Source organism: Nuphar pumila, chromosome 11 (assembly GCF_984573655.1).
Source record: "Nuphar pumila chromosome 11, dmNupPumi1.hap1.1, whole genome shotgun sequence".
NCBI lineage: Eukaryota > Viridiplantae > Streptophyta > Magnoliopsida > Nymphaeales > Nymphaeaceae > Nuphar > Nuphar pumila.
In genome coordinates, this window is record NC_143259.1 from 2,340,376 (window position 1) to 2,355,774 (window position 15,399).

Below are 15,399 nucleotides of genomic sequence, written 5' to 3' on the forward strand. Positions count from 1 at the left end.
AGAAAAAGGGGAAAGGGAAGGGGAAGAAAGAAGAAAAGGTAAAGAGAGAAAGACGAGGGTGCTATCATCGGCCTCTCGCAGCCAGCTGCTTGCTACCCGGCTGCTGCACTGGGGTGTGAGAGAGACCCCTACCTCCGATGTTTTTTTTATTTTATTTTTTGTTTTTCTTTATCCGTTCATGTTCCCCTTCTCAACGTCATGGTATCCCGCACAATCAGACACACCCTGATTTTTTTTTGCTATGATTAAGCAGACCTCCACCAGCTACAAACATACCATTGGGTTTTGAACTTGCAACGTCCCAACACATGGTGACATGCACTAACAGCTCCTGCCAATGAAGCGGAGCCCCCACCCTGGTTGGTGACACCCTGAATGTTATTACAAAGCAAGGACAGCAGTTTTTAAACAGTCTAGTTAAACTCATAGGATGTCCCTGGATGGGGCTCATCCAAAAGATGAGCATCCCACGGTCCTACCCATTGTGATGATGATGCCATTCATCTAGAGATGAAAGGCATCTAGGGTTGCTCCTGTGACCCGATCCTCATTCGATGGTATGATTACAAACTGGTGGGATTCAGGATGGGGCTTTCAAAAATTTTGACTGTTTTAGATTCAAATCGATCTGACTTTCCAGTATATTTTTTGATCCAAAATCCTTTTGCATCCTAACAAATACCCCTCGCATAAGCCTCAGCAAGCATAGGCGCTGAGAGTGAGGGTCTTAGCCTTGGCATTTTCTGCGTTCGAGATGACTAGTATGTCTCCCGAACGTGGTATACCAAGACAAATATGTAAAAAAACAAACTGAAGACTCATCAATCTTTTAGACTTGACCTTGCCTTAGTTGCTAGGTGTGAATGGGCACAGGCAAGGTCCTCTGACTAGACTCCCTGTACATAATCTAAACTAGGTCATATTATGATCAAATTGGACTCTTATGCAACATTGCGTCAATAACTTGCTATTGTTGTGGGATTTGAAATCCGAGAAAATACTTTATTTGATCATAACCTTGTTCATGCTAAATCATTAAAAATATTAGAAACTAAATTTAAAGCAAAAATATACTTAAATCATTGGTTTTATGATAGATCTTTTACGGGTTTGATCTTTCAGAACCTAGAACCACTATACCTGACGTTATCTTTCTTTCTAAACTTCATGAGAGAGAAACAACTATATTTAACAAAAAAGCAAAAAACAACCACTATATATGATTTTGAAGATCATAACCTAATTACAACAACCTGAGTTTATTTCCAATTTAACCTCTCATAAAATAAGAAATTAAATGAGGTCTCTACCCATAATATAACAATACCATATGAGATATCATATATCCAGATCACTTTATATGGGTCTTAACCTTAGACATCAAATAATGTGTAAGCCCACACGATTTATTTAACAATCACCCCTTCAAACAAAATCTTTCCTTGAAAAGGAGCACAAAAGGAGGTGCTGTCTAATGCAAATCCTTGTTTCAGAAATTGTTTAAAAAGGTGGATCCTGAATATCAAGCAAAAAAAATGGTTTTATATGTAGAAATTATCCTGCAATAAGCTTGGATTTTGGACCATTCGTTACGTTTGGCAAATCAAATCCAAGTCGCTATCATTGGATTTAAAGAGGGAAAATAATTCACGTATGGCCCATCTTTACCCTATACTAGAAAACAAACCCGAATTGACGTTTTAAGATCCATCATCATTTCAAAACGAACTCATGTTTTGAAAATAACATTTTAACGTTCTTTTTTTTAAACAAAGGACAAATAAGAGCCCGTCTTATCAATTCATGTTTTCATAATTTAACCATGATTTGCAGATAGTTATTTTACTAAACTACAGTTTTTATATAAAATTGATAGATATGCATTATGAACATTTAAATTTCTTTTTTGGGCTGGGGTCCTAAAATGCCATTATTTAAAACATGGGTTCCAAATCCCTGGCTCAACTTTCCCAGAAAAATAACTATATAACAAAGAACACTTGCAGTTTCATTATTCAAAAAAGGGTGATAAATGGCCCTGTAGAGGTTGAGGAGTTTTTGTCACTTTGTTGCGGCTTTTACAGCTTTCTGAGCTGCATCATCCAGATCCTCCGCTGTGATCAGTGTCATCCCACTTTCCTGCAATATTGTGTTTTAATACCATGACTTCTTCCAGGCAAAGGCCTAACAGAAATGCAAAAGGACAAACATGAATGGATGGGAAAAATTACCTTCAAAATCCTCTTCCCATGATCAACATTGGTTCCTTCCAACCGAACCACAACAGGTACTTTGAGCGCAACCTGGTAAAGAAGGCATTCAAAATTCTCATGATATTGAGAATTGAGAAGATCAAAGATGAAAAGTGAAGAACACATATTTCAGTTTCGACATGAAAGGCCAGAGTCCTGGGGCCACACTTGCATCTGAAAGAAAATCATGGGATACGAAAATGGTTTCTGTGAAGATTTTTCTTTATGGATGAGGGGTGTGTGGTGTGCTGTGGAAGGAAAGTAGCTTCCATGTTTTAGGTGACGGGTAGAGCTCGCAGAGATGTTTCTGACTGCATCACAAATTGTGCCCTAAAAGAACATTGCTGTGGAAACTTTCCTATATTTGCGTGCCAAAAATGTATTAGGTATGAAAATCTATTTGGGGGCATAAACATCAGTGTTGGACCTATTTCTCAAGTATGGAAACATACATTGGAAAAATTTCTTCCTGTTAAGAGATGGATGCCTTTTTCCAGTATGGCTGGGAGAAACTGTATAAATTTTCACAAGTTTTACATGTGGAGAGAGAGAGAGAGAGAGAGAGAGAGAGAGAGAGAGAGAGAGAGAGCAAACTGACAATGATGCCCAGAAAATGTTTACCTGTTTGGCAGCATTCACAATCCCACTTGCAATTACGTCACATTTCATGATGCCCCCAAATATGTTGACCAATATTGCTTTCACCTTTTCATCAGCTGTCAAGATTTTGAATGCTTCCACCACCTACATGACATATCAAAGAGCACACACTAAGTGCAATTTATTGCCATTATTGTTTAGAAAGTCAACACACATTAAGTGCAATTTATTGCTTCGAAAGTCATGAAACCAAGTTGCACCGGGAGTGGACTGTATAACTCCAGTACTCCCATATCACAACTTGGGGATTTGGGCGACTTCCCAACAGCCCACAGTAGACTTAGACCGCAAGTTAATTGAGCATCCTGTCTTGATTCAGGGAATTGGATCCACCTAAATGCGGTCCCTATCAAAGGACCAATAAACTGATTACCCACCTCCCTTATGCACATAAAATGTAGTTCATCAGCACAAATCATTGTACACTATAGACCAGATGTTCTAAATATACATATGCAACATGTGCTTGTACACTTGTACAACTAGATTGCAGCTGGTGCAAAATTTTCAGGTGTAGGGAACTAGTTTGTTCGAGAACCATGAGCACTTTTTAGAAGGTTTCTTGCTCCCAAAAAGATTCCGACAAAGCAAAAAAAAAAGGGAAAAAACAAATTTGAACAAATTTCTAGGATCACCATCAAGATAATCGTGACGTTAATGAAAACAAGACATTACTGCCATTTTGGATAATGTAGGTGAAAATATCATATATTCCCAACATACAGAAGCCTTTTTCTTTTGTGATAAGGCTCTCGATACAAGTTTGCAGGCGGCGACCCAAACTAGGACATGATAAATATGGCTAGAAGTATCAATACTAGTGTGGGCTCCAGGACTATTGAGTTGAAAATGCTGTTGCATCAAGAAATGATGAAACATACACAACATGCACAAAAGCTATGTTACCTGGGTACGGGTACGAAGAGTACGACACAGAAATTCCAACAAATGTGGGTACGAGGACACGGCTATATATATATATATATATATATATTAAATATCACATAAATAGAAATAAATTTAAAACAAACTGAATATAATATATTACATACTAAAAATATACTGAATATATAATATAATAGAGGACATGCAAAATGGCATGTTCGGTACCCATACCCGTGTCAACACGGGTATGCCACACCTAAAGTGGCGTGTCCTGGTAACATAGCTCAAAAGTCGTACTGCTTATTTCTAAAACAAATTGCAAAGCCCACTATCAAGAGCATACAAGTATTCTTAAGAAGAGAGAGCAACAAAAGAAAGAAGAAGATATACTTCATTAGTAAGAATGAGAGAATACAACCCCACTAAAGAGGGGACACGCTCTTAGTTACAACTAAGGTAAAAATACAAAGATACCTCTACAAATAAAAATATGTACACAAATGTGGAGTAGAACAAAAAAATCCTGAAAACTATATTATATTTCAACACTCCCCCTCAAACTTGAGACGATGCTAATGGAATCATTTGATGTTTGAAAAGAAATGTTCTGCAGTGAGGAGAGAGACTCTTGGTGAACACATCATCTACTTGATCTTTGGTTCCCACTTCCCACCTATGTAGTCACTGACTAGTCCGCCTAGTAGGCCTAGGTATAAGTAAAATGCTTAGGCTTTGCAATTCCTAGGTGGATACCTTAAAAGGTACTAAGTTTGCCTACTAGGCATCGACTAGTCAGCGACTCAGCTGCCCTTGTCCAGATGTGAGGGCAATTTAGATATTTTTTATTATTATTACATGTATTCTGTTATTTTTTTGTATATATACTTATATATGTGCATGTGTGTTTGTGAAATGATGAAAACATGCTTAGTTAATTATATATTGATTATTATATAATTAAATGTGTTTGTGTTACTTTGCTTTTGGGATTTTTTCTGTGAAACATTGAAACAATGAACAATTAATTTTAATTGATTATGTTATTTATATATATGTGTGTGTTTACTTTGTTTCTGATGAATTTTTTTGCTAAAGGCTGAAAGTGATATATATAATGTATATGTGAGTTTCTGTGAATTTTTCTATAAAAGCCTGAAAGCATGTTTAGTATTACTGATTATGTGGTATGTTATTTACATATGTATCTGTTACTATCCACCTGTGAATTTTTTGTGAAAGGCTGAAAGTATAATTTTTTGTATAAATCAGATGTACCATAGTGGTCTAAGAACAACTCCAAAAGTGTTTCCACAAAACTCTAGGGAAAAGAACATGCAATAACTGTGATAAGAAATGTCCAAGTTTATCCATCAGCACATTTACCAAAAAATGCAGGGAATGTGTTGCAAACTAAAAAACACAGAGTGCTCTTATAACCAAACAAAAATTCTGGAAATATAATCTCTTACCTGGTCCTCTGAGGCATTTCCACCAACATCTAGAAAATTGGCCGGTGTTCCTCCATGGAGTTTAATTATGTCCATGGTTGCCATAGCCAGTCCTGCTCCATTCACCATACATCCAATCTCTCCATCTAACCCAATATAGTTTAGGTCTGCTTTTGCTGCAGTAACCTGCAAAAAGATAAAAGCAAAGGCATGTTAGAACACGAGATCATAGATTTATGTAAATATGAGAATGCCATGGCTTTGCTCAAAATTTTCAAAACAGTACGATCAAGTTCAAAAGGCTTTAAAGCAGCTAAATCTACATGAGCACTAGTGATTTAAGAGGGGCCAGATTCAGGTAGTCAGGATTCACAAATGATCAACATCCAATATACGTTTTGGTACCCATGGTGCCAAATCTGACAATTTTCACAAATTTGATATAAAAACTCTGGTTCCTGACCAGTTAATGGCTGAACTGGATTAGAACTGAACCTTATCTGATAGGTAAGATACTCTGCGTCTCAATCCAGCTAAACTGCAATGGGTTGCTTTGGATACAGGTCAAACCTGATCCACATGAAAGCATACCCCAAGGTCAAAAGTGTCTAATGAATTGGCTTAGATGCATAAAGAATTGATAGAAGCCAGACCTCTCTAGGGTCCTCTTGAGATGGATCACGAAGAGAAAATGTCTCCTTCTGGCGAAAAGCAGCATTATCATCAAAATTCAATTTGGCATCAGCTGCTACCAACTGGCCATCAGAAGTCTCGGCCATAGGATTTATCTGCAAAAATAAGAAGAATTTAGATATCTATCCAAACAAAGAATGCCACAGACTAACAAGAAGCTTGTGCCAAAAAAAAAATGCAAACAGTTAGTAACTTTTCTGCATTGGAAAAATCAAAATATGAAAGAAGGCCCATGCAAATGATCAATCTATCAAGAAAGCCTCCTTTAAGAGAGATATGAATTCCCTTGTAAGAGAAGTGAATTCACCTCAAGAAGTGTGCAATCGCTCTCACAGAAAAGTTTATAAAGTTTCTTCACTTGTTCAATCGAAGAATTTCTGTCAGCCAGTTTGGGTGATAAGCCATCCACAACTTTAGCAGCATCTTCATCAGTGATCCCCTTGAAAACATCAATAGGCACCTGACAACAAACCACACTTTTAGCAATTGCATTCACATGCAAGATGGAAGAGACAGTAACAACTAAAAAGAGGAATGATCCAAGATAGAACTGGCTTCAATTCATCCAATGCATATATATTTCCTTTCTCCCAAAATGCAAACATAAATCCTTTTGGATTCAATATTTATCAATAATGTAGACATAAAGAGAAAATAAATGCTAAACTTTATACGTACACACACATGTACACACACAGTGGGTCATACAATAATCTCACACACAGCCCTATTGGCAACACAAGCCAAAAATTATGGTTATACATCTCGGAAAAGCAGTGAAGCACCAATGGATCATATACAATAATCTCACACTCTCTGTTGGGCCAACTCCACCCAGCCAATGATCATCCCTAGGTACATCTACAAGCTTCAATTATTTCCAGATACAATAATATATCAATCCAGTATATAAATTCACTCAAAAGAAGGAATCAATCAATTCAGCTTTCTGACAATCAATAGCATCCACCAAGTGTAAGCAGTTGAAATAATATAGCTAAAGAGTACATGCATATTCATAGCCTTGACAATATATGAATATTTTCATTTCCAATAAAAACAAATAAAGAAATGACCTTTATAATCATGTCAGGAAACTTCTCTGCAAGATCTTCTATGCTGGTTCCACCCTTTTTACAAGCAATTATGATCTACACAACAAAACAAAGGTTCTATATTGTTATCAGTTATCACCTGAAGCAGACAATGGACAAAATGAAAAAGCTCAATGTCATTTATAAATGTGATCAAACTTTGTCAAGAGAAAACCATAAAAATGTACACAGTATTTAAGAAGCTTGTGATCTTAAGCAAATAATTAGCTAACCCTTAGATGTGTAGCCAGAACCACAGCACATATACCTAGAAATTCTCCATTTACAAGAACTAAAAAGCCCCTCTGCAAGGCATCTGTATCCTCATTCTTTCAGAATATATAGATTAGTTACCCACAATGTGAATATAAATTAGTCAAATTACTTCAGAAGCTATGGTTACTCAGGAAAAAACTGAGGCTTCATGTTGTAAAGTGATCTGGATTAGAGGGTAAAACCGAAAAGGGATCATATATTGTGCCCCCACATAAAAATCCAGCAAGATGTGCCACATAGAAAATCGTATTGAAAGAACAATGGTGGAGAATGTGATAGCAATGAAAACAAGAATTATATGCATTAGGAGCCAAAAGTTAAAGATTGCACTTCCTAGAAGTTCTGCACCAAACAGATAGAACTGAATCTATATACAAATGCTAATAACATAGCTGGCCTCCTCTGTACACAAGTTTTTTATAAGAAAAGATTGCATGAACAAAACAGCCAGAAGCCATAAAATATATGGCAGGTTGAAGAAATAGTGTCACTGTCAGCAAAGTTAAAAATCGACCACAAAATGTATATCCATAAGTCTCCATATAAGTGTCAGAAACATGAACAGAGTGGCCCAAAGTGTAAGGAACTCCATGATCTAAACCCCCAAGGCGTAAGGAGTATATGATTTAAACATTGGAAATTTTGGAGTGTACTAATGTGTCCAAGGATGATAATGTTTGAATCTACATCGCCATGTGTCTGAAACTGGCACGGTTGACAAAAGGAGTATATAGGAAAGATGGAAAATGAATACATTAATTTAGAAACAACATATTGCCCATCATCAAGTAAAAAACAATATCTTCAAAAGCAAAAATTATTATTTTAGTGTGGTAAACTTACTGGACCCGCAGTCGTTCGGTCAAGAGTTATAGCAAAGTACATTTCATTGACTAGTGACATCTTTTGGCATAAGTAAACCTGCAAAAGTTAAACAAGCACTCAATCTATTTCTACATTAACATATTCTGCTGTTAGAAAATTTAAAAGCTGACTGAAGTGCCTAATTAATTTGGTCATGACATTTTCAATCAACTGAACATAGGGGACAAAAGATCACATTTTCCAAATGAGAAACTTAGAATAACGATAGATCATATTTTCCATTATTTGCTTCAGGGTCTTACAAGATTTAAATTTACATTGACTTCATTCCAGTGCAAACAATTTTTTAACGGAATTCTAATTTATAGTGATAGAAGAAGCAAAAAATGGATAAGGGAGCTAAAGGAAAACAGAAAAAATACCAACATACAAAAGCACCTAACAACATATAACATTACCAGAAAAACAACAAAATTGTAACAAGAAGATTTAAGGAGCATATAATGATAAAATGCTTAAACGTATATGTTACTTGTACCACATGAAACAGACAATCTTGGTGGAGTAACAGACAAAGAAACTTTTTTCAAAAAATATACACATGAAAGTCTACTTATGGCTTGCCAGTTGCCACATAAGTTCAAGGAGCCCATCAAGAAGAAGACTACGATTTACAAAAAACAAATTTTGAAAAACTCTAATAATATCTCCTATAGCTCTACTAGTCACATACCCACTAGAGAGTTATGGGATAAGAGATATTTGAACAGATAAACATCTGAAAATAACAGGAGAAATTCTTCTTCAAAAAGAAGAAAGAGAATTATACTTATAATCAACAAAAGGATACCCCATAATCGCATGAAAACTAGGCTAAGGAAAAGGTGGAACCCTAAATTCGACTTCAATATTATCGGGGGCTTTCTATCTACCTTTCTTCATCGCAAGAGTTTGTTTTAAGATAGATCTTTCTCTCCATAGGTTCAGAAGCAGTAGTAGCAAGAAGGCAAGAGTAGACAACAATACTGCTTCCGCTCGCATTCAAGAAATCTAGGTTCCAGCGTTCAGGCAACAGGAAACAAAAGCAAGATAGAGGAAGAAGATAGAGCGCCGGTACATGGATTGTTGTAGTCAGGCTAGAGAAAACAAAAGGCAAGAAAGCGAAAGAAGAAGCAAGAGTATAAGGCAGGACAGGGAACCTTCTTTTCCTGCTTGCCTCCAGAGACGGCGGATACTAGAGACAGTGAAATGGCAACTAATCAAGGGAAAAAGATTTCCCGAATCTGTTGGCCTGGGAACCGCATCAAGATCTTGGATCTTTATGATTGCATTCTTTTCAGAACACAAAACACGAAAATGTAGTTTTTTCTGAAACTTATTCAGAGATTTTTCACAATTCCTTCTATTTTCGTAGCCACTAGCCAAAGAACAAATTAGTTTAAAAGGAAAAGGAAAAAAACAGACTCATATAGCCAACCCATAGACTACTCACTATAGAGAGAGAATGTCAATCAGCATCCAAAAGGAGCAGTACCATGCATAGTCATCAATAAAAACAAGATGCATCCTCAAAAGACTCATTTGGAGTTAACATGTAGCATTTACATCCGAGTCCCTTTAGACTCAAACTTTTTGAACCAACTGGAACAAACAATCTTCAATTGTATAAGATAAGCTTTTTTACCCCAATGGAAAAGGGCATTGGTAAAATAAAAATAAAAAATAAGGAAAAGACAAGCTAGTGAAATGCCTAACCTTGTTCACAGGTTTCCCTTGTGGACCAGTTTGTTTTGTGACAAGGATCTGCCCAAGCATCTTCGCTGCATAGGTTAAGCAAATTAAATCTTGAAATAAGAGGATACCACACATACAAGGTGAAAATGAGCAGATGATTTGTGGAAGAGGGGAAGCATGCTATTGGCTATTTTGGAGTCTTCTCATCTAGCAACCTATCATATCATTGCATCTCTTCCACTGAATGTGGCTAACAACATACTTCAGTGAACTGCAGAGTACTTCAAAATGCCACTGATTCATGCCCATCGTGGTAAAGATTCTAATGCACCATATGACAAATAAGCTATGCTGTTATGTGCTAATCATAGCCACCGATATTGCTTGATATTTTGAAAATATCACAATAATATCATTATTTTAGGGTAATCCAAAATTATTGGCAATATATCATGATTTTTTCAAAATATCATGATATTTTGTGACGTTTTTGGAATATATATATAATGTTTTAAAGCCTACCTTTTCTATTTTTGTTTCTTTTATATTCTAAAAACCTTTAAAACTTGTTTTATATTTTTGCAAGAAAAATAATGCAAGACTTATTATTTTCTTATCTTTTTATTATTATTTATATTTTTTTTCAAATTTTTTAACTTTTGAGATTTTTCTGAGAAAATTACTTATTGAAAAAACTCTAAGAAAAACATTCGGAGAGAAATTGCTTTGAATGATACATGTGACTATGGTGCTAATCTAGTACTCCACATGAAACTTCAAATTGTTTGAAAAACTGAAGACATACAAAATGACCTCAATGAATCTGTTTGAACTGTATGAAGGTCAGTCAAAGATCCTTATCACATGAAGTAACATTATTTGAATTATACTTCAAAATGAAAAATAACAGAAATAAAACATGAACTCCCATATAACATATTGAATTTATTAAAAACATCAGGAGTCAAAAATGTTTTCTTCTTTTAACTTCTCCGCCAGACACTCAAGATTTGGTTCAACAAAAGAGCTCCACAAGAAAGGTAGACATTAATCAAAGTTGTAACCAAGATGTTCATCCTATAGTGAAGCAACCTCAAGACAAAATGGACAAAGGATATAATTATCAACTTGTAGCCTTAGAAGAATGTTTTATACAGGTGTAACTCCAGTACCAGAAATCTCTTCAACATCACCAATTTTAACAATATGCACTCCCCCCTTCACACCACTTTTGAATGTTCCTAAGCCTCGCCCCCCAGCAAGAATTTGACTCTTAACCACCAACTGCAACAAAAAAAAAGAGGGAAAGGATAAGAATGCTAAGACTAAACATTATTCAAGCTACCAATAAAAAGTAAAATTCGGACGGTTTGACTTCAACATAAAGAGTCCAAGTGCAATCAACCAGCATTAGTTGAAATCTACTACTATAGCCAGCCCTTGCAGGATCATCAGTCTTTCCAATGTTTTATATATACAACATATAAAATGTGGAAATTTAGATCTGCAGGACAATATTGAAAAGGTAAACAAACTTAAAGTTTATGAGGATAGTTTAGGGGAAATATTTTGCAAGAATCTCTCAACTTTCTGCACCTGACCTAGAACAGCACAAAAGTTAACATTCTATTTTTTTCATACTCTTGCATAAATTAGAATCCTAATATATTAACCAAATTGCCTATTTAGTATTTACTCTTTGGTAGCCAAGTTCTTCACAACAAGGAGAAAATTATATTTGTGGTACTTCAAAATATTAAAAATTTGTTCACTTGATCCAATTTTGCCAGGTATACACTTGAAAGTAACAATACTCTCATAAGATAGTTGTTAAATAAGCACCACATGGATGAAATTTCTATATAAAATGCATGTGCATCAAAATATGTTTCCATGTGACATGAAACTCCAATTTCATGCCAAATGATTGAGAGTAAACTTCAAGAGTTGAGAGACAAATCATCTTCTGGAAAATTAAAACGAGAAAGCAAGGAAATCCATATTAAAAGAGGGGGGAAAAAGAAAAGAAAAAGCAGATACAGAAGATAGTTAACACTAACAAAACAAATGAAACCAACATAAAAGAAATACAGACCACTCTCAAGAGAAATTACACAATGATCCTCTACAATAATTTAACATCAACTTCACTTATGACTTACTGATCAATGAGGATTCATTATGGACCAAATAAAAGCATTAAAAGATCCAAATCTTGTGTTTTGAAACAAAAAGAAGTAAAGCACATATTCACCTCCTCTTCTTTGGGGAAAACATCTTGAATCACCTTCTTCACCTCTTCAATAGAAGAAATTGCAACTCCTTTTGGAACATTTATTCCATATTTGCTCATCAATTCAGCACCCTAGTTGCGAGAAGACATCAATTAGTTGAAAAAACACTTTTCAATTTAAGATGTACAGCATGCTTTGCTAATAGAATTTTTGCACCTATAATTGCAAAAAGGAGAAGTTGTCCGACATGTCCAAAAAAGGTACAATGTTCTAGTGTATCCAATAAAAAAAAAAGCTACGAAGCAATACTGTTTTGCCAATAGCTATCAAATGCTATGAATAATATCTGTGAATTTTATTGAAAATATATAAGACTCTATTTGGGAGCCAGTGTTGGAGAGGATATGAGAGGGGTGATGGGAGTGGAGAAGAAAATGGGAGATGACGCTGGAGTTGTCAACAACATCCTTGTGAGGATGTAGTTGAAAATGTCCCATCTCCACTCCCAACACCATTCTCTTCCCCCAAAACAGGGTTCCCAAGCACCTGTGGTGGTAGGTGGTATTTATTAAATCCTCATTAAATACCATCTTCCCTCTCATCTCCGGATCCCAAGTAGAGCCTAAATTTATTTGACAGATCAAGCAAGTAAATCTTACCTGCTTATTGAAAAATAAATACCCAAATAGATCTCTGAGAAAATTGGCAAACAGAAAAAGATAATTTAGGCACTAGCAGTTTGTTTTGGGACTGGTTATGATTATGCATTAATTATCAACTCTCTTGGGCATTGTATTGACTTTTGTTGTGCAGATAACTCATATCAGGTGATGCACTTGAGCTATCTTAAACAATTAGCACGAAACAACAATTCCTCTCTTACTCCTCCACCTCACAGTCTCAAGCAATAAACATCTCATCCATGCCTACAACACATGTTTCCAAAGAAACATATATGTCCTTCCTGGTTCCCCTTTCAATCTCTAGTGACATTTAATCACCTCATTGATTCCCATGGCACAAGTTAAAAAAAAAGACCCTCTCTTCCCCTTCTATCGCCAGCATTGATCAGTCATTACCTCATTCAAGTCCATGACACAAATTTGGGACATATATATCCTTCTCCCTTTCCCTTGTAATTGTAAGCACCGACGACAAGAAAGTCTTGAAACAGATATATCCTTGCCCCTTGCCTTCTGCTTCTCCGCACTGATCATCCATTGGCACATCCACACCAGATGCATGAACTTCAAAGCAGATACACTTTTGACCCTTCCTCTTCTGCTCTCCAGCATCGATTGGTCATTTATCACATCCCCATCAACAGGACACAAGATTTCAATCAGATAAATCATTTCCCCTTTCCTTCGACTTCCCAACATCGATCAACCATTACCTCATCCATGCCCACGGGAGAAATTTCAAAACAGATAGATCTTTCTTTCTTCCCCTTAGGCCCTCCAGCATCAATTGGAAATTACCTTATCCATGCCCATGGTGCAAGCTTCCTTCTTACTTGTGGTACTAGGCATGTAGTTCGGCTGGGGAGTTACTGCTGAGTAGGTGACTTACCTCCCAGAAAGAGTGTCAAGCCCAAGATGGCCTTGGACTCGATTCATTATCAGGCTGCGCATCTAAAATACTTCTAAAAGATACCAGTTGTTACACAGCCAGTAATGGCGTACCGGCGTATTGCTAACAGCACTTCTTAACACCAATTGGGGAACTAGAGTGGCAAACATGGTGCAAAAACCCAATCTAGAACATCCCTAACGTCAAAAACTAGAGAAGGCGTTTTGCACACCTACTTATAAAAAAATCTTGGATAAGTTGGGAATTGCATTCTCGAAATTGCAACTTCCCAACATATCCCGTTTTCCTGGATAAGTGGGCGCAACCAAACACTTCCTAGATGCCAATCTGCACTAGGCCCAATTGCCCTAGAACAAAACCCATTTCTGTTCTTATATACCCCGAAATCAAAAAACCATGGAAAATCGAAAACCCTAGAATGAATGTGCGAAGAAACGGGGGAAAGAAAATATCTACTGCATTGCGATTTCGTGCGCGCCTTGCCTCCGCAACCGCTCGCCCATTGATTCTTTCCTTCACAAAGGGTTGCATCGGAAGCAATTACTCATATCCAGAAAACTGGGATAAGTTAGGACATCGCGCTCTAGCGCACAATAGGAAAAAGAACAAAATTATCCCAGATTTCTGGAGACCGTTGCTGTTTCCGAACTCACCCTAAATAATCTCGGGAAATTACAACTCAAGATAGAAAAGAAGATAAAATAAACTCGATACAACAATTATTTCCAATCGATTGACGAAAGTCACGAAACCACAAGAGAGGAAAAGAAAGAAGATCGTTCCAACGAAGAAACCCAGAAAACAACAAAAAAAACCTAATGAAAGAAATCCTCGATTTTCTTAATCGGATCACGGAAACTACTTTACGGAGGTGATTGGCTGTATCCAACTTATTCCAGTTTTCTGGGATAAGTTGGGATGTTATATACAATATCATAGTGCATCCCATTTTAATGGACAAGTGGGTGCTGAGAGAGAGAGAGAGAGAGAGAGAGAGAGAGAGAGAGAGAGAGAGAGAGAGAGAGAGAGAGAGAGAGAGACCTGATACTCGTGGATGTTGAGTCGCCGGAGCTGCTGGTTCTGCCATTTTCCGGTGACGGAGAGCGACCAGGAAACGAGACCCTTTACCAAACCCCTCATCATCTCTCTCTCCCTCTCTCGATCGTCCGCTTTGGCCCGTCGTCCTTGGAGAGAGAAGGAGACCAAGAAAAGAGAAGAAGCCGACGATGACGACGGAGAATGCCCGCCGCCCCTCGCGAAGAAAAGTCTTGCACCGTGGCTCTTGAAGGAAAATGAGTTCTTCCTCGGGGGGTACGCGGAAATTTCACACACCTATTGTTGGCGCCAAAATAAATAGGTGAAAGAATTCTCCCACGAGTAATTTACAGAATACTGCACAATGTATCAAATATTTATAAAAATACCCCAATAATTGGGTTATCACATTCAACCTCATTGAAGACCTTCCTAGGTAAGAAAATGACATTTTTGTCCTTTACCATTAAACATTTCTAATTGTATCAGCCGTTCTTTTAGTTAAATAAATAAGGGTATTTTAATCAATTTATTTGACTTCAACCGAATGATTCTATGACCAAGCGTGTCTTTGAAACATAAATTATAAGCAAGCGGCTAGATGCAATATGTGAATTGTTGAGCAGCTTTTATAAATAGGTGACAAAGTAGCAGCAATATGTGAATTTAG

The 15,399-nt window shown here is 36.6% G+C and overlaps 1 protein-coding gene across 1 annotated transcript; it reads right to left on the reverse strand.

The window, feature by feature from the left end:
* Positions 1-1,840: 1,840 nt before the first annotated feature.
* LOC149821607 (succinate--CoA ligase [ADP-forming] subunit beta, mitochondrial-like) lies at positions 1,841-14,944 on the reverse strand. The gene is made up of 12 exons (XM_089981547.1): positions 14,736-14,944; positions 12,122-12,232; positions 11,040-11,151; positions 9,889-9,953; positions 8,152-8,229; positions 7,015-7,089; positions 6,246-6,398; positions 5,899-6,033; positions 5,267-5,431; positions 2,874-2,996; positions 2,232-2,303; positions 1,841-2,139 (listed from the first exon to the last, which is right to left on the reverse strand). The coding sequence occupies exons 1-12, from the start codon at positions 14,835-14,837 to the stop codon at positions 2,062-2,064; spliced, it is 1,269 nt and encodes a 422-aa protein (XP_089837673.1). The 5' UTR covers positions 14,838-14,944; the 3' UTR covers positions 1,841-2,061.
* Between the last annotated feature and the right edge of the window lie 455 nt (positions 14,945-15,399).